This window comes from Mobula hypostoma, chromosome 2 (genome assembly GCF_963921235.1).
Source record: "Mobula hypostoma chromosome 2, sMobHyp1.1, whole genome shotgun sequence".
Classification (NCBI taxonomy): Eukaryota; Metazoa; Chordata; class Chondrichthyes; order Myliobatiformes; family Myliobatidae; genus Mobula; species Mobula hypostoma.
The window spans coordinates 250,507,783-250,527,239 of record NC_086098.1 but is presented as its reverse complement, the minus strand read 5'-3'; the positions used below and the strand labels follow the sequence as shown (position 1 = coordinate 250,527,239).

Genomic DNA, 19,457 nt, shown 5'->3' with positions numbered 1-19,457 from the left:
TATTTCTACTCCCTTTCTTGAATAAGGGAACAACATCCACAACCCTCCAATCCTATAGTAATTTGCAAGTACTATTTGCAAATGGAGAAGGCAAATTACTTAAAATTAATGAATTTGATACCAACACCCAAAGGTTGACATGTGATGATGTTATGCCTCATTGGAACAGCACTGAAGGCCGCATAATGGGATCAGACTGAGTGGAGATATCAACAGATTGTTGGAAGCCTGAGCTCATATTTGATTTTCATTTTCTGTGATAATATGTTGTTTATAATATTTATGAGTTAATACAGCATGTTGTTCCAGTATATGATAGTGTTAGTAATTTGTAGGTAAATCAATCACATTATTTGAATGTTAAGTTTTGTGTATGATTGACTTGAGGAATTTGGGGGGGAAATTTCAACTATGTGTTAAGAAGGACGATGACTTTTTCACTGCTATTTTGTAAACACATAATGAAGTTGAAATTCATTAGGATAACAGTGTTTCCCAATCTTTTTTAGCCTGACGCCCCCCCCTCCCCCGAAAGCATCTTCATACTTGCCAATGTCCCTCTCAGGCACAATATATTTTCCGGCACTTCCCCATAGTGTGAAAACATGTCTACCATATGCTAACATGAGAAAAATGATTCTGTTTTAAAATTTTATTTCTTTAAAGCCAGCTTGCACAGTACCAGTGTGCTGTACAGCAGCTTTGATATCAATGTGATCCTTGAGCTTGATGGTTTTTAGCAAGAGTTGAAATATCTGGTTCAATTGTGACAGCAAAAGCCTTTAAGTCCCCACGTGTAACAATGTCCAAGCGATTTCTGTCTTTTTGTGAGAATGTGGCTCACTGCACTGAAACCCCTTTCTGTAAGGTAGGAGGATGGAAATGCAATAAAGAGCAGTTTGGCTCTTCTCCAAAGACCAGGAAACTTCTTATGACAGTGTTGCCACGTACCACAAAAGCCGATATATTTGCTTCTTCATCATTCTGAATTTTGATCCTTTCTTCTCGCAAGCTCTCTTCCTGTTCTTCCACCTTGCAAAGAAATAGGTTAATTAGTCAGTCCAAAATTTCTAGATCATTGAAACCCTTGAATTGATTCTGACCATCCTTCTTCAGTGACTGCAGGTGTAAGCAGTACTCTTACAAATCACCATCTGTGAAAGACAGTGCCATACTTCCCATGCAGGGAACTGTAAGAACATTCTTCTCCCAATGTTTTGCTTATATGTTTCCAATTTCCAATAAAAGTGGACATTGCACTTTTTGCCTGGATTAAATTGAAATTCTCACCCTGCAGTTTCATATTTAGAATGTTTTTTTTTGTCACACAGGTTGGCTAGGTATATCACGTCTCCAAGTAGAAGTTCAGTCTTGTTTCCCAAACGCTTGTCAACTTTTCATAAACGTCACTAAACCTGCAAGGCAGACTGTCAGATGTGGTGCTCCATCTATTGTACAAGGAAGCGTGTTTCTAATCAAAATACTTTTATCCTCAATGTACATTTTGAGCACGTCAAAGATTGATTCTCCATTTACTTTTTTAAACTTTTTACATAAGAGAACCTCTTCATAAACTTTCCCATTTTTGATAAACCGTACATATGCCATTAGCATTGCCTCGTTGTCTCGCTCATCTGAGCTGCAGAGTTATTACTCAGAGGAATTGATTTTAAAATACTGGTATCCATTTTGAAAACAGTGGGGAGCACTACTGATACAGCAAGCATTATTAATCTTTCACCAATTGTATGAGATTTTCCACACTTCATTATCATTTTGGAAAGGTTATAAGAAGCAATGAGACCACTATCAAGGTCACTTTTAGCTTTCTTGGCAAATGACTCAAGTGTGCAACGCTTTTCAAATGCTTCTTTCTTCCTCTGGAACTGAGTAGCCTTCTCAGGGTGTCTTTTACAGAAATGTTCCTGGAATCTTGATGATTTTATGGCTTCATTAGACAGTACAGTATTACAAATGAGACACATGGGGTATCGCTGATCTGACGGAAATGGAATAAAACCATACTCCATGAAGTAGTGTCTGTTTCTTAGCAGGATTAGAATTCAAGGCTTCACCACCTTTAGACTCATACAGATCGTACCATACGTATTTATCCATCATAATGGGGCTAAATTAAAATAAAAAATTAACAAAACTGGGAATGCCTGTCAGATGTTGACAATGGCAGCGAGTTGACACAGATGGAACGATGGTAGCGGCATGCAAAGGAACGGCAAGGGGAAGATGAAGATGATCACAACTGTGAAAATTATATTGACAAGGGTTCAAATTGGAATCTGAATGTCAGTTGGAATAGAACTGGTATTTAGCAAGTTACTTTTATACTACTGTAGTTCGCGCAATTGACCAATCTCATAAGGTCTCATAATGCCCACCGTTGGCTCTTGACTGCACTTTTGAAGCCGAGGTTGCTTTGAACACCTCAAGAGGAATCCTAGGGGGTCAGCACGTTCACTGATTATCTCTATTTCACTATTTGGTTCCAGCCAGTCGTGTATAGTTGCGTGACCTGTTTTTCATAGATCTGTAGAGAAAGTCGAGAGGGTGTTAATTGCATGAACTCATTCCTTGCTGTGAGTCAGGGGAACTGTGGGCATCCTGGTTGCTAATTAATGCATGCATCCCCACTAATGTATGCTTGGTTGATAAACTCAGATGAGATTACCGAGCTTCAGATGCATTGTGACCATGAGTGTTCACCTTTTGCAGAGCAGTGGTTCTTCCTGTGTTCCGGTGCCTCATTCTGGTTTTGTTTGGAAGTGCCTGCTCTACCAGTGGTTGGTCAGGTCTCATGCATCAAGTTAGAGTGTCGCTTACCCGCCCCCCCCCCACAAAGAACTTAAATCCAACAACTTCTACTTCCTCTAACGCCACCTTAGGACACATAACTGCCCCCACTGGGTTAACATCATGTATCTTTGGTAATGTAGCATATTATGTTAAATATTATCCCTCTGCATCGTGGGCACTAGCCTCAAAAAGGCAGCATCCATCAATAATGACCCTCATCGCCCAGGACATGTCCTCTTCTCATTGCTACCATCAAGGAGAAGATACAGGAGCCTGAAGACACACAACACTCAATGTTTCAGGAACAGCTTCTTCCCCACTGCCATCAGATTTCTTAATGGACAATGAACCCATGTACACTACCTCACTTTTTTTTGCTCTTTTTTTGCATTACTAATTTAATTTAGTATATATAAAATTTTGTAAAATATAAAATTTCTTTGTAGTTTTTTATTGTGTATTGCAATGTACTTCCACTGTCAAACAACATACAGTATTTCACAATGATGCCAGTGGTGCTAAACCTGATTCGGATTCTAATATTACGTTAAATGGGGCAGCAGAGTAGCGTAAGGTTTGCATAGCATTATTACACCACAGTGACAGTGGAAGATTGGGGTTCAATTCCCGCTACTGTCTATAAGGAGTTTGTTTGTTCTCCTTGTGACCATTCTGGATGCTCCGGTTTCCTCTCCCATTCCAAAAGACATATGGATTAGGGTTATTGGGTTGTGGGCATACTATGTTGGCACCAGAATTGTGGTGACACTTGAGAGCTACCTCGCATACCTTTGGGCTGTATTGGATATTGACACAAGTGATGTACATGTGGCAAATAAAAGTCCTGCCAAAGAGTTTCGGCCGAAATGTCGACTGTACTTTTTTCCATAGATGCCGAGTTCCTCCAGCTATTTGTTGTGTTGCTAATCTTTAAATCTCTTTTTCTTGACTGAAGAGATACTACCGAGTTCAAGAAACAGTTTCAGGCTTATTGGTCCCACCTTTTAATTATGACATTGCCACAGTACTAACTCTGCAAAGTTTTTCCTATCAGTAAATTGGTTGGTTAGAGACTGAGGTGCTAAGCATAATCCGGAAAAATGTTATATAATGTCTAATATTGTGTTTGCAGCAGGCTTTTAAAATTTATACATCCCAAAGCTCTTCATGTACGGTGATTAAGAATGGATGCTCAATGCTGGATGAAGGCTATATATCCTAATGATGGGTCAGGAGGTGGGACAGAGTAGCTTCATCCAAGTACCCCAGTGTGAATAATCGAGTGTAAATATATCTCAAAAAATACCTTCACAACAACTGCATGGCAAATGAAGAACTTTTGAGATAAAGATGTTATAAGAGCTGGAGGCAACAACTTCATAAAAATTGTGATAGTTCTGATACCGTCATAGAATAATTATTTTAAAAGGGATGGAGAAGAGAAGAAATGACTTACAAAATACAGGGAGAATAAAGATTAGAGCTGCTGGAAGCAAAGCATACCCTTTGCTCAAATAAATAGTCATGGAATCAATAGCCATTTTATTAGGTACACCTGTTTGTTAATAGAAATATCCAATCAGTCAATCAACACGGCAGCAACTCAATGCATAAAAGCATGCAGACATGGTTCAGAGGATCAGTTGTTGTTCAGATCAAACATCAGAATGGGGAAGAAATTTGATCCAAAGGACTTTGACTATGGAATGATTGTTGGTGCCAGACTAACAATCTGGGTATCTCAGAAACTGCTGATCTAGGATTTTCCCAGAGCTTACAGAGAATAGTGTGAGAAACAGAAAACATCCAGTGAGTGGCAGTTCTATGGACAAAAACATCTTGTTAATGAGAGAGGTCAGGGCAGACTGTCCATGCTGGTTCAAGCTGACAGGAAGGCAACGGTAACTCAAATAACCATGAGTTACAAGAGTGGTGTGCCAAAGGTCTACTCTGAATACATAGTGGGTGGCTACAGCAGCAGCACAAGACCACCCACACTAGATTCCACTCTTGTACCTAGTAAGTGTATAGTTTGGGATAGAAGGGAGAGGGAACAAAGGCATTATCCAAAGCAAGCAAGCAAGTTAAACCTTTTGTAATAAGGAGGAAGAAAGTTTTTGGATCGTAATTAACAAATAAGCTTAGTGCTTTTCAGACATAGTGTTGTGCAGCCATGTCACCTTTGCTTTCAAACAAAAGTAACATTTCTTTTTATTAACAAGGTATTGATTGAACAAATAAGGGATATTTGCCTTATAAAATTCTGTATGCATCCTTGAGTACATTCATTAACTAAGTGATGGCTGTCATCCAAGAAACGAGCCGCAAAGCTTATTTTTATATTCTTAATTTTCTTAGAAGAAACTAGAGTGAAATTACTATTGGACGACTGTGGCAATAATAAAGGTTTAGGTGATGGAGGAGAAATCACCAGGATTATGATATTCGAACTAAATTTTAGGTAGTAACAGAATAAGACTAAATTTAAAATCAAAAATTGTTAGTGCTTGCAGCTCATTTACAGACATGCCAAATTTTGAGACCTGGAGACATATCAGAGTTCTACACTGACAGGTCAATCAAAGATATGGCACTGCTGCAACAGGTCAAATTGTCTTGGTTTCGTAAGGTTCCTTGATTTTTTTAAACCTTCCTAGAATGTTAATGTAACTAACCTTCTGAATGTATGAGACTCAATGAATCATGTTCAATGCAATATGAGCAGTCCTCCTAGCATGTAATAGGAAGAGGTTCCTCTGTCAGCAGGAGTGTCCTTCCACACTCCTTTTGACCAGAAATGTTCATCTATTCCACAGTGGACAGATCAAACACCCCCCTGAAAATATGATGAGCTTTTGGCAGCAAATAGATTTTTTTTATTTGTTACATTGTTCCTGTATTATCGTACACTTATTCAGCATTAGCCGCAGTCACTGGTAGAACTCTAGTTTTGAGTCAGAAGCACTTATTTGGAACTATTAGTTGTACAGTCAGCCATTGCCATTGCCAGGCTGACGAAAAATCGACTGGAGGAGCTCTACAATGCTGCAAATAAGCATCTTCAGATTGAGAATCATCTATTAGCACAGGTGAAATGTAAAAAAGTGTCATGGTATAATTTAAGGAAGAACAGAGGAGTTTCCCAAACACCCTACAAATCCGTGCTACAATAATTAGACTCTTCATTTTGTTCATTGTGGTATAGTGGATTCTTATTTCTATATACTGGCCACCATTTTTGCTCACAAACCATGGCTGTTTAAATAGTAATTATTGGTGAAGAACTTTGTAACATTTTATAGGTGAGTAAAACATTATAACAATTCATGTTTTTTCAGTCATTTTGTGTTGTTACATTCCAAGCATTCATTTTTTTCAATATTTTCCTAATAAGAAAAGTCTTTGACTTAATTTAAATTCTCAACTGATGTGCTTTAACATTGTCGAGCACCTCAGCTTCATCCGCCAAAAGCAAAACATCCCGGTGGCCAAACTTTTTAATTCTGATTGCCATTCCCATTCCAATGTGTTGGTCTGTGGCCTCCTTTTGAGCCACGAAGAGGCCACCCTCAGGGTGGCAGAGCAACACTTTATATTGTATCTGGGTAGCTCCAACTTAATTGGTATGAATATCAATTTCTCCTTCTAATAAAAAAAACTTTCCCCCTCCCCTTATCTTCTATTCCCCACTCTGACCTTTCACCTCTTCTCATCTGCCTATCACCTCCTCCTGGTGCCCCTCCCCCTTCCCTTTCTCCTATGTTCTCCAATCAAATTCCTTCCTCTCCAGGCCTTTACCTTTCCCACCCACCTGGCTTCACCTTCTTCCACTTCCTTCCACCTTTTTATTCTTGTACCTTCTCCCTTCCTTTTCAGTCCTGAGGAAGGGTATCCACCTGAGATATCAACTGTTTATTCATTACCATGGATGCTGCCTGACCTGCTGAATTCCTCCAGCATTTTGTGTATGTTGTTTTGGATTTCCAGCATCTGCAGAATTTCTTCTGTTTGACATTGTCCTAATTCAGGTACAATTATGCTTTACTTTTAGTTATTCAAACGTCATAATCCCAGTACAAACGAGGAGCTTGAGATGATGGAGAACCTGTTCGATAGTCTTTGCTCGTGTTTGATGTTGAGCTCCAATAGGGATCGTTTCCTGAAAGGGGAAGGGCTCCAGCTTATGAACCTAATGCTCAGGTAATGAAACTTTCAACACTTCCATCCACAGCAAAAAAAAATTCTAATAACTGGGCTTACACAGAAGTGATTCTTGATGCGGTTTCAGCAATATTTAGCTAGAATAATTATATACTAATATTGATTTATTTTGAATTTCCCTGTTATTCCTAATATCAGAACTTATGCTTGAAGCCCAAATATGGGCACAAGAGATGCTGCAATAGTTGGAGACCCAGAGTAACACATACAGAATGCTGGAGGAACTCAGCAGATTAGGCAGCAACTTTGCAAAGGGGAAAAACAGGACAATGTTAGAACTCAGACTCTTCATCAAGACCCAAATATGGGTTTGACTAGCTTAGTGCTTGAATCACTCAGCAGGTCAGGCAGCATTTTTAGATAAAGAAGTAGAGTTTAGAGTTCAAGTTCAAAGTAAGTGTAATATCGAAGTGTGTGTATGTTACCATGTGCTACTTTGAGATTCTTTCTCTTGCAGGCATTTACAGGAAAAATGAAATGCAGTATAACTTGACAGCAAGCTATACATAGACAAGTGGAGACTAACAAAAAACCAATATGTAAAAGAAGACAAACTACAAATCAAAATAAGTTCATAAAACATAGGAGCAGAATTAGGCCATTTGGCCCATTGTCTGCTCTGTCATTCCATCATGGCTGATTTATTATCCCTCACAACTGCATTCTCCTGCCTTCTCCCCATAATCTATGATACCCTGATTAATCAAGAACCTATCAGTCTCCACCTTAAATATACCCAATGACTTGGCCTTCACAGACGTCTATGGCAATGAATTTCACAGATTCATCACCCTCTGACTGAAGAAGATTTTCCTCATCTCTATTCTAAATAGATATGCCTCTAGGTACAGAGGGGATGCCAGGGGTAAGTTTTTCACACAGAGCATGGTGAGTGTGTGGAATGCACTGCCGGCGATGGTGGTGGAGGCGGATACAATAGGGTCTTTTAAGAGACTCTTGGATAGGTACATGGAGCTTAGGAAAATAGAAGGCTATGCAGTAGGATAACTCTAGGCAGTTTCTTGAGTAGGTTACATTGTTGGCACAACATTGTGGGCCGTAGGCCTGTAGTGTGCTGTAGATTTCTATGTTTCATTATTCTGAGTCGATTTTCTCCACATCCTCTATCAAGGCCTCTCAATATGTAATAGATTTCAATAAGATATCCTCCTCATCCTTCTGAACTTCAGCGAGTACAGGCCCAGAGCCATCAAATGCTCCTCATATGCTAACCCTTTCATTTCAGAGATCGTTCTCCTGAACCTCATCTGGGCCCTCTCCAATGCATATCTTTTCTTAGATACAATGCCCAAAACTGCTTATGGCTTTCATATTTCACCTCTTCTCTCTTTATGGCCTTTTTAGTTGCCTTCTGTTGGTTTTTAAAAGCTTCTCAATCCTCTAGCTTCCTACTAAATTTTGTTATATTATACGCTGTCGCTTTTGCTTTAATGCTGTTTTTGATTTTCCTTGTCAGCCACGGTTAACTCATCCTCCCTTTAGAATACCTCTTCATCTCTCGGATGTTTTTCTTCCTGCACCTTCCAAATTGCTCCCAGGAACTCCAGCCATTGCTGTTTTTCCATCATCCTCACTAGTGTCCCCTTCCAAACATCTTTGGCCAGTTCTGTCTCATGCCTCTGTAATTCTCTGTCATTCGTTCATTATGCGCCATGTCGTATAGTGTGGACAATCATGGTCTTTCCATGACCATGATTGTTCTTGGCAAATTTTTTTCCTGAAGTGGTTTGCCATTGCCTTTTTCTAGGCAAAGTCTTTACAAGATGGGTGACCCATCCCATTATCTATATTCTCAATATTCATTATCAATTTTCCCAGGGCTGAAATGGTTGCCACAAGAGGACACAGGTTTAAGGTGCTGGAGAGTAGGTACAGAGGAGATGTCAGGGGTAAGTTTTTTTTACTCAGAGTGCGGTGAGTGCGTGGAATGGGCTGCCAGCAACGGTGGTGGAGGCAGATACGATAGGGTCTTTTAAGAGACTTTTGGATAGGTACATGGAGCTTAGAAAACTAGTGGGCTATAGGTAAGCCTAGTAATTTCGATGGTAGGGACATGTTCGGCCCAACTTTGTGGGCCGAAGGACCTGTATTGTGCTGTAGGTTTTCTATGTTTTCTTTGTTTTTATGTTTTTTTCTTCAGAAATTGTCTGCCTAGCATCAATGGACACATCACCATGACTTTTGATGTACACTAGGTGCTCAGATGATCATCCACCACCTGCTCCCATGGCTTCATGTGACCCTGGGCTAGGCAGGTGCGACAGCTTGTCCTAGGGTGACCTGCAGGCTGGCAGAGGGAGGAGAGAGGGAACATCGACTCAGACCATGAGAGGCCTGTGTCGGGCATTTTTATGCCTTACAAGGTACAGATTGGAAGTCTGTGTGGGGCACCACTCCTCGCACAGACACTAGAGCAATGTGTGACTAAGTGCCTTGCTCACGGACACAAACACGCTGCCACAGCTGAGGCTCAAACCAGCGACCTTGAGATCACTAGACGAATGCCTTAACCACTTGGCCATGTGCCCAACACGTGGCAGAGGGAAGGAGGGCCTTATCCTTTGTTTGGTAGAGATGTATCTCCTCCCCACTACCCAGATTTTCTTTGCTCCAATATAATACTGATAACACCTGATTTTAGCTTCTCTTTTTCAAGCTGTGCAGTGAATTTATCATATTATGGTCACTGCCTCCGAAGGGTTCCTTTACCCTCAGCTCCCAAATCAAATCTGGATCATTACATCACAACAAATCTAGAACTGCTGTTCCCTAGTGAACTCAACCATACAAATAATACTAATAATGTTTTAGTCCAGACATGTTCTTGCATAGAGTTTCCAACAAAAGCAATAATTCTTTTTCTATGGATATTTTCTGACCTGATGTGTTCTTAGTATTTTTTTTTTAATTTAAGGTTTCTAGTATCTTCAGATTTTTAATAATTCTGAACTCACTGTTTATTTGCTTGTTAGTTGTTGTTTAAGGTGAAGGAGTGTTAACCATTTGTTTACCACTCCAATTATTTGAGAAATTGAATTGTTATCCTTGTGCATTATAAGAAGAAGATGCAATACCATGTCTTTGGAGTTGCCGAAATGTATTTTCCTTACAAGAATAAAGGTAGACAGTTCAATCATGCTACTTATAGAAGTAACTCATTTGAAGTTTAAAGAATAAATATTTCCCAAATCAGTAGGGAACAATGCAATAAGTGTATTGATTTCTAAAAAGCTAAATGTTAACAACAGTCAGTCAGGCATGCTTTGCTCCATAGAACTGGAATCGACTGGCTAGTACATTGGAGACAACGAGGCAAATATTACTAAAACTGTCAACAGCAGAGAAGGCAATTCGATGTCTCATTGATTTCTGAACCTAATTTTTATTCAATAAGTGTTAGTTGTAAAATTCATAACGAGTGTAGATTTTGTTCATCTGAAAGTGATCTGCAGTGAAACACTCAGCTGATTATTTATATACTAATGGATTACTCATAGTTTTACTCGGGGATTGTGCAGACAAAACGGGCTGATACTTGCACTGCTGCCTCTGAGAAACAAAATAACAGGTATTAGTCATTGTTGTTAGTGCATTATCCATTGATTTCCATACACTAAGGGCATCAGTGTTATTAACACAAGGGCTTTAAAGGCATTATGAATCAAAAACACACTTTAATGGTCCAACAGTTTTTTAAAATGAGATTTTTGTGTAAACATGAATTACCTGGACAGTTTTATTTATAAAGATTATAAAGCCTTGTATGGTTTAATGACTCATAATTTAGCAAATCATAATTCCTGTTGATACTGTTTCATTATAATTCGAAAGTCTGAAGAAATGCTCTCATATTCCAAGCATAATGATGTTCAATGTTCCTTCTAATTTCTTTTTTAATAACTGTTCAGACCAACCATTGCTCTGAGTGGGAATTTTTTATGTGGCCTGAAAACTGCACATCTCTTTAAATTAACATTATATAAAAGAATATTCCAGCTGTGTGGCAAGAAAGGTGGGAGGTCGGGGATGTTGATGGTGCCTCTGGCTGCTACAAATGTGGAAAGTGTGTCCAGGTTCAGCTCCTGAAGGACTGTGTTGAAGCAGTGGAGAGGCAACTGGATGACCTCAGGTTCATCCGGGAAACAAAGAGTTTTCTGGACAGGGCCTACAGCAAGATCGTTACACCAAAGATATCGGAAGAGAGAAAGGGGGCGGGGCGACGATGAGGAAGGGATGGATGCTTGGAGTACAGGAGACCCCGGGGGATGTACCTCTTGAAAACAGGTTCACCCTCTTGGAAGCTGTCGAGACAGAAGACATTGCCAGTCTGAGAGGCGGACAGGTCTGCGAGTCAAAAATTGGCGCTGAAACAAAGCTGAGGAGACAGAAGTCAGGCAGAGCTGTGGTAGGAGGGGACTCCATAGTGAGAGGTACAGAAAGGGGTTTCTGCGGCAACAGGTGGGATTTAAGGACGGTGTGTTGCCTCCCTGGTGCCAGGATCCAGGACGTCACAGACCGATTGCAGGGCATCCTCAAGAGTGAAGGTGAACGTCTGGAAGTGGTGGTGCATGTCGGCACAAATGACGTCGGGAGGAAGAGGAAAGAAATTCTGCAGCGTGACTTCAGAGAACTCGGAAGAAGGCTGAAAAGCAGGACCTCCAGGGTGGTTATCTCCGGTTTGCTTCCAGTTCCCCGTGCTGGTGAGGGCAAGAACAGGGAGATAGGGGATCTGAATGTGTGGCTGAGGAGCTGGTGCGGGAGGCAGGGATTTAGATTCTTGGACCACTGGGATCTGTTTTGGGGTAAGGTTGAATTGTACAGAAGGGACGGGTTGCATGTTAACAGCATTCTGGTAGGCAGGTTTGCCACTGCTACACAGGTGTGTTTAAACTAAGTAGTGCGGGGGAGGGGACGAACTGGAAATATAAGGATGGAGTTAAAGGGAAAGAGAGAATAAGAAAAATTGAGGAAGACAACAGAATTAATGGGGCAGAGAGCTCAGGAAGGGAGTATGGCCAAATGCAATAGGAATCGATGTGAAAGGTGAGGGGAGTAAAAGTATTACTTTAAATGGATTAAAAGTGTTATATATGAATGCATGGAGTATAAGAAATAAAGTGGATGAGCTTGAGGCTCAGTTGGAAACTGGCAAGTATGATGTTGTGGGAATAACAGAGACATGGCTGCAAGAGGACCAGGGCTGGGAAATGAATATTCAAGGGTATACATCCTATCGAAAGGACAGACAGGTTGGCAGAGGGGGTGGGTTGGCTCTGTTGGTGAGGAATGAAATTCAGTCCCTTGTGAGAGGGGACATAGAATCAGGAGATGTAGAGTCAGTATGGATAGTACTGAGAAACTGTAAGGGCAAAAGGACCCTAATGGGAGTTATCTACAGGCCCCCAAATAGTAGCCTGGATACCTAACTCCTGAGGGAGTTAGGTATGGCCCTTGTGGCTAAAGGGATCAGGGGGTATGGAGGGAAGGCTGGTACAGGGTTCTGAGTTGGATGATCAGCCATGATCATGCTGAATGGCGGTGCAGGCTCGAAGGGCTGAATGGCCTACTCCTGCACTTATTTTCTATGTTTCTATGTAAAATTAGAGCACGTGATATTGGGGGTGGGGTACTGACATGGATAGAAAATTGGTTGGCAGACAGGAAACGAAGAGTAGGGATTAACGGGTCCTTTTCACAATGGCAGGCAGTGACTAGTGGGTTACCGCAAGGCTCAGTGCTGGGACCACAGCTATTTACAGTATACATTAATGATTTAGATGAAGGGATTAAAAGTAACATTAACAAATTTGCAGATGACACAAAGCTGGTTTCAGTGTGAAATGTGAGGAGGATGTTATGAGAATGCAGGGTGACTTGGACAGGTTGGGTGAGTGGGCAGATGCATGGCAGATGCAGTTTAATGTGGATAAATGTGAGGTTATTCGCTTTGGTGGCAAGAAGAGGAAGGCAGGTTACTATCTGAATGGTGTCAAGTTAGGAAAAGGGGAAGTACAACGAGATCTAGGTGTCCTTGTTCATCAGTCACTGAAAGTAAGCATACAGGTACAGCAGGAAGTGAAGAAAGCTAATGGCATGTTGCCCTTCATAACAAGGGGAGTTGAGTATAGGAGCAAATAGGTCCTTCTGCAGTTGTACAAGGCCCTGGTGAGACCCCACCTGAAGTTTTGTATGCAGTTTTGGTCTCCAAATTTGAGGAAGGACATTCTTGCTATGGAGGGAGTGCAGCGTAGGTTCACTGGGTTAATTCCAGGGATGGCAGGAATGTCATATGTTGAAAGATTGGAGCGACTGGGCTTGTATACACTGGAATTTAGAAGGATGAGAGGGGATCTGATTGAAACATATAAGATTATTAAGGGATTGGACACGCTAGAGGCAGGAAACATGTTCGCAATGTTGGGGGAGTCCAGAACCAGAGGCCACAGTTTAAGAATAAGGGGTAGACAATTTAGAACGGAGTTCTGTAAATTCTGTAAATGGTTTGGACAATGAATTGGAAGGGTGGGTTAGTAAATTTATAGATGACGTCAAGGTTGGTGTTATTGTAGTTAGCGTAGAATGTTGTTATAGGTTACAACAGGACATTAATAGGATGCAGACCTCAGCTGAGAAATGGCAAATAGAGTTCAATCCAAAAAAAGTGTGAATTGATTAACTTTGGAAGGTGGAACTTAAAAGGCAGAATACAAGGTTAGTGGCAGGATTTTTAGCAGTGTGCAGAACCAGAGGGAACTTTGGGTCCATGTCTATAGATCCCTCAAATTTGCCACGCAAGTTGATAGGTGATGTTTAAGAAGGTGTGGTGTGTTGGCCTTTATTAATTGGATTGAGCTCAAAAGCCACAACATGATGTTGCAGTTTTATAAAACTATGGTTAGACGACACTTGGAGTATTGTATTCAATTCTGGTCACCTCGTTATTGGAAGTTTTAGAGAGAGTACAGAGATTTACAAGGATTCTTTCTGTATGAGAGAGCATGCCTTATGAGGAAAGATTGAGTGAGCCAGGCCTACTCTCTTTGGAGCAAAGGGGATGAAAGCTGTATAAAGTGATAATAGGTGTAAATCGAGTGGATGGATGCACCTTTTTCTCAGGTCGGCAAAGGCCAATATAAGAGGGCATAATTTTAAGGTAATTGGAGGAAGGTATAGGGGGATATCAGAAATAGATTTTAACACAGAGTGATCAGTGCATGGAGCACACTGCCACATATCCTTCTCTCCTGGTGGTGGTAGAGGCTGATATATTAGGGACATTTAAGAGTCTCTTAGGCAAATTGGATGGAAGAAAATGGAGGGATATGTTGGAGAGCAGGGTTAGAATGATCATGGATTAGGTTAAATGGCCAGCACAACATTGTGGGCTGTATGGTCTGTAGGATGCTGCGCTATTCTGTGTTTCATATCCCAAGATAAAGTCTTAAATTGTTGTTGATATATATTGAGAGCATAAGGCAACCAGAATAATATCACAAACAGCAATAAAATGATGACCAGATAAGATTTCACACATGTCAGTTGAGGGATTAATATTCGCCATAGTTCAGTTGAGCATTTAATATTGACTCCTTTGTTTTTAATATGAAGCCTTTAAGAAAAGGGAGTGGGCAGGCACTTCAAACCATTTATGGTGCAAGTGGGTCCACACTGTGGATAAAACGTGCAAGCATTGGTCCTTGTTAACGAGAGAGAAGTATCTAAGGGAAGACTTGTAAAGATGGACACCAATAATGGAAGCTGAAAACAGGACTTTTTAGTATCAAGATTCAAGCAGCAATTGAGATAAGGTGATCTCTTTAAAAGAAAAACAAAATATCTGTGACAAAAATTTCCTTGTCAGCTGAAAATGTCTAACTATCCTTATTCTGTGTTGCTTCCTTCTCAAATTGCTTGCCTTTGCCTCTGGTTATGTCACACAAGAGAATCATGTTCTCAATAAGGCCATGAAGTCTGCTGCTAATGAGTCACTTTCCCTGTATACCTAATTAGCTGCTTATTCGCAGCTCTTTTGGGATGTTACAGTACCTTGAAAAAGTATCCAGCCTCCACAACTATTTAACATTTTACTGTCTCACTTTCTAAATTTAAAATATATTGAAGTAGGACTTTTGAGCTAATCTGAAAAACATTGTGCATCATGTCAAATCAAAAGAAACATTCCAAAACCTGTCAACAATTTACTAAAAATCTGGTCAGGATTGATGTAACGGTGAATGCTGCCAAATAAGGAGAGGTCCTGGATAAAGACCTGCTAACCTCTGCCAGAAAGCTTAAACAGGGGAGGAAGTTCGTCTTTCAGCAGGACAACAGCCCAGGCACTCTGCCAGAGCAGCTATGGAGTGGCTTCAAGTGAAGGAAATTGATGTCTTTGAGTGGTCCTGTCAAAGTCCTGATTGAACATCTCTGGCAGGACCTTTAGCTTGTTTCCCGACTAACCTGCCACAGCTTCAGAAATTTTGCGAAGAAGAATGGGTAAATCTTGCTCCATCGCGTTGTGCAAACTTATTCAAAAAGACTACTGGCTGTAATAGCTGTGAGGGGTGGTTCAACTAAGTACTGAACGAAGGGTGATGAAACTGTTTGAACTGCAGGCAGTTCATTTTTTTTGAATGTTTGGTTTTTCATGCTTTACAATTTTCCCTATTTTAGGGCTCTACTGTGATAAAAGGAGCATGTGATACACAAATAAAGATTCAGAGTTAAATTGATCAAAATCCCTGGTTGTAATACTCATTTACGTGAACAAAAGGTTGGGGGTTAGATACTTTTACAAGGCACTGTATGTGGTTGATCAATGTTTCCTTAGCAATTCACTTTTCTTTTTAGTTTGAGAGACGAGAAGGGCCATAACAATTTCATTTTGGAAGGTACATGCTATTATTTTGTTCGTACCATCTATATACCATCCAGCCATGTGTTTTGTGCTGTACATTTATTATGTGTATTATGGTAACTGTTCACTAGTAGGGACGTGGTAAATGCCACGGGAGTAAATTATGTATGCATACTTACTTCTTGGCAGTTTGCAGCTTGCCACTGCGGAGATCATAACTTTGCTGACTGCCAAGATAACATTCAGTATTACTTAATTGTATGTTTGCTAATTGTTAATCAAAGATTGAAGTAAGGAATTTGACTCTTTGAAGTAATCATTGGAGCTGTGGGTGTGCCACGCAAGAATAACAACTCCGTAGCAACACAGACGGTCGACAATTGTTTTGTTTTGATTTTGGATCAAATTTATGCTGCCACACTGTCTTCAGTTAATCTCACAGACAATTGAAGAAAAATGGAAAAAGTGCTCTTTGAAACTTTAAGCAAAAGCAAATGTGTTTAAATAGTTTACAATGGAAAATCACATGGAACCTTGATGGTCCTAAAGAGGAATCTCATCCATAATGTTAGCTATCCCTTTAACTTCACGGATGTTGTCTGACTCATTGAGTTCCAACAATGTTTTTTTAATCCATGATCTACAGTATTTTAAGTCTCATTTAATGCCAACTTGCCCACAATCAAATGGACCCACAGGTTTATATTTGCATCCAAGAATATTTCACGTCTCCTATGGAAACGTTAGTGACATTTCTGCTTCATTTTGGCGGTCTCAAGTATGGAGTTGTTCTTAAAGAATAGCTGTGGCCTATAAAGAAATAATTCTCATGTTACAGTCTAACTCCAGCACCTGATTTTTCAGATGTTGTGACGGATCAGCACCTGGTGCATTAATTAGTCTGGAATGAGAGCTGGGGGCTCAAAGTGTGAATGGGTGTGTACAGGCACTTTCAGGGATCTGGAACTGCGGGCTGATTGTGCTGCTGGGGCCAGGGTTAGAGGCTAGGCAGGACTGCATCCAGAGCCCACAGCCAGACCACGTATATATTTCCTGCTCCCTTTAAACAATGGGTTCATTGAGAAGTTTGTTCCCCTACTCTGTAACATACCTTAAAAAAAATATTTGGTGTATGAATACAAGTAACATCCAGTAGCCCAGAAAGTCTGCTGGACTCTGACTACCAACATCCCAAGGGTGCCAGATTTCTGAAGTTTAACTATAAGTAGGATTTGAAGCAAGTCTTAAAATTTTTACTGTAATCTCCTTAATCACTGCATATGATTTAGTGTTTTAATCGAACCTTTACAATTTGTTTCATAGGGAAAAGAAGATGTCTCGCGCCAGTGCTTTAAAGGTGTTGGACCATGCTGTGATTGGCCCTGAAGGGTCTGATAACTGTCACAAGTTTGTAGATATCCTTGGACTAAGGACGATATTTCCCCTTTTTATGAAAACACCAAAGAAAATGAAGAAAGCTGGAATGACAGAAAAAGAACACGAAGGTAAGTTGGATTCTTTGATGTTACCAAAATTTTTTGTAAAATTGAAAAAGACTTTTGAATAATGATAGAGTAGTTACCCACTGACATTAATCACACTTGCACAGTTTGAGCTTCTCTTCATGAAAGCACTGCTTCAAATATTTCCAAAAAATATTTAGAATTGGCTTGAGCATGGTTGTAGATAGAGCATTTACTGCCTGGAGGTTGGTGTCTTGCGGTGTTCTACAGGGATCTGCTCTGGGACCCCTGCAATCCTCATTGAGGGATCAGAAATGGAAAGGATGAGCAGTTTCAAGTTCTTGGCTGTCAGCGTATCTGAGGATCTATCCTGAGCCCAACATATTGATACAATCACAAAGAAGACACGGCCCAGCTATATTTCTTTAGGAGTTTGAGGAAAACTGGTATGTCACCAAAGACACTCGTAAATTTCTGTAGATCTACCGTGGAGAACATTCTAAGTGGTTGCATCACTGCCTGGTATGGAGGAACTACTGCACAGGATCGGAAAACGCTGCAGAAAGTTGTACATCCGCCAGCTCCATCATTGGCACTAGCATCCCCAGCATCAAGGATATCTTCAAAACCGAAAAAAAGGAGTAACATTATTCAGGACCCCATCACCTAAGGCATCCTCTCTTCTCATTGCTGCCATCAAAGAGGATGTACAGAATCCTGAAGACACACACTCAACCATAGAAACCATAAAAAAAACTACAGCACAGAAACAGGCCTTTTGGCCCTTCTTGGCTGTGCCGAACTATTTTCTGCCTAGTCCCACTGAACTGCACACGGAGCATATCCCTCCATACACCTCCCATCCATGTATCTGTCCAATATAGAAACTATAGAAAAGCTACAGCACAGAAACCATTCAGGAACAGTTTCTTGCCCTCCACATCAGATTTCTGAAAGGGCAATGAAGCCATGAACATTACCTCACTATTTCTCATTTTAAACTACTTAATTATATTTTTTAATACATACTTAATATGATTTATGGTTTTTATTATTATGTATTGCAGTGTACTGCTGCCACAAAACAAAAAAATTCAGGACATATGCCAGTGCTGTTAAACCTTGATTCTGTTCTGAAAAGATGGTGGCTTTATCTATGTCTCTCATAATCTTATAAACTTCTATCAGGTAGATAGAAGTTCTCTAATTAACATGATAGGTAGATCAAACATTGGAACAGATACAGGTGCACATTCCTTTATCGGAAATGCCGAAATCCAAAAGCTCCGAAAACCGGTTTTTCTCGCCAACAGCTGACGTCACTCAGGTGTGACGTGGCAGCACTAGCAGAGGCCGCTAGACGTCAGTTGTGGCTCAGCGCTCGTACTGGTTACACGTGCATTTGCTGTTGCTGATATTTTGTGTTCACTGTTGACTTTGTGTTTAATTTCACTGTGAAAATGTCAGAAAGAGCTGCAGATACCTCTATGGGGCACAATGAGAAAAAGAGAAGGAGGCATCTATCATTAACAATAACGCAGAAAGTGAACTTACTGCAGAAGCTTGATTGTGGTGTGTCTGTGCGGCGTTTGACTGAAGAAAATAGTGTCGGAACTACCACTGCATATGATTTCAATAAACAGAAAGAAAAGTTACTGAAGTTTTGTAGTGACAGTGACGTTCTACGTTTATTCCAATAAGTCATCCACCATGTGTTTGATTCAGTTCGTTTGAAGCTGTATATTTCTATGTTTTATTGAATGTTTTTGTTGGAAATAAAAAATTTTCTTGTCATTATTCCCTAAACAATACAGTATAACAACTATCTACACTGTATTAGGTATTATAAGTAATCTAGAGATGATTTAAAGTATACGGGAGGATGTGCGTAGGTTTAGTGCACCGCTGGGTCCTAAAGTCTACCACACTGAGACAGGTTAAATAAGGGACTTGAGCATATGTGTTTTTTGGTTGGGCGGGGGGGGTCTGAAATCCGAAAAACTCTGAATTCCGAAATGCAACTGGCCCCAAGGATTTCAGATAAGGGATTGTGGACCTGTATAATATATACCAGTTTACCAATGATG

General features: G+C 40.4%; 1 protein-coding gene across 1 annotated transcript in view; it reads left to right on the top strand.

Annotated features, from left to right (window-relative positions):
- ctnnbl1 (catenin, beta like 1) overlaps nt 1-19,457 on the top strand; it is a 271,790-nt gene that overhangs the window by 147,553 nt on the left and 104,780 nt on the right. Inside the window, exons 10-11 of the mRNA XM_063032890.1 lie at nt 6,863-7,011; nt 17,231-17,412. Coding sequence (XP_062888960.1) covers nt 6,863-7,011; nt 17,231-17,412 — 331 coding nt within the window. The remainder of the gene's footprint in view (nt 1-6,862; nt 7,012-17,230; nt 17,413-19,457) is intronic.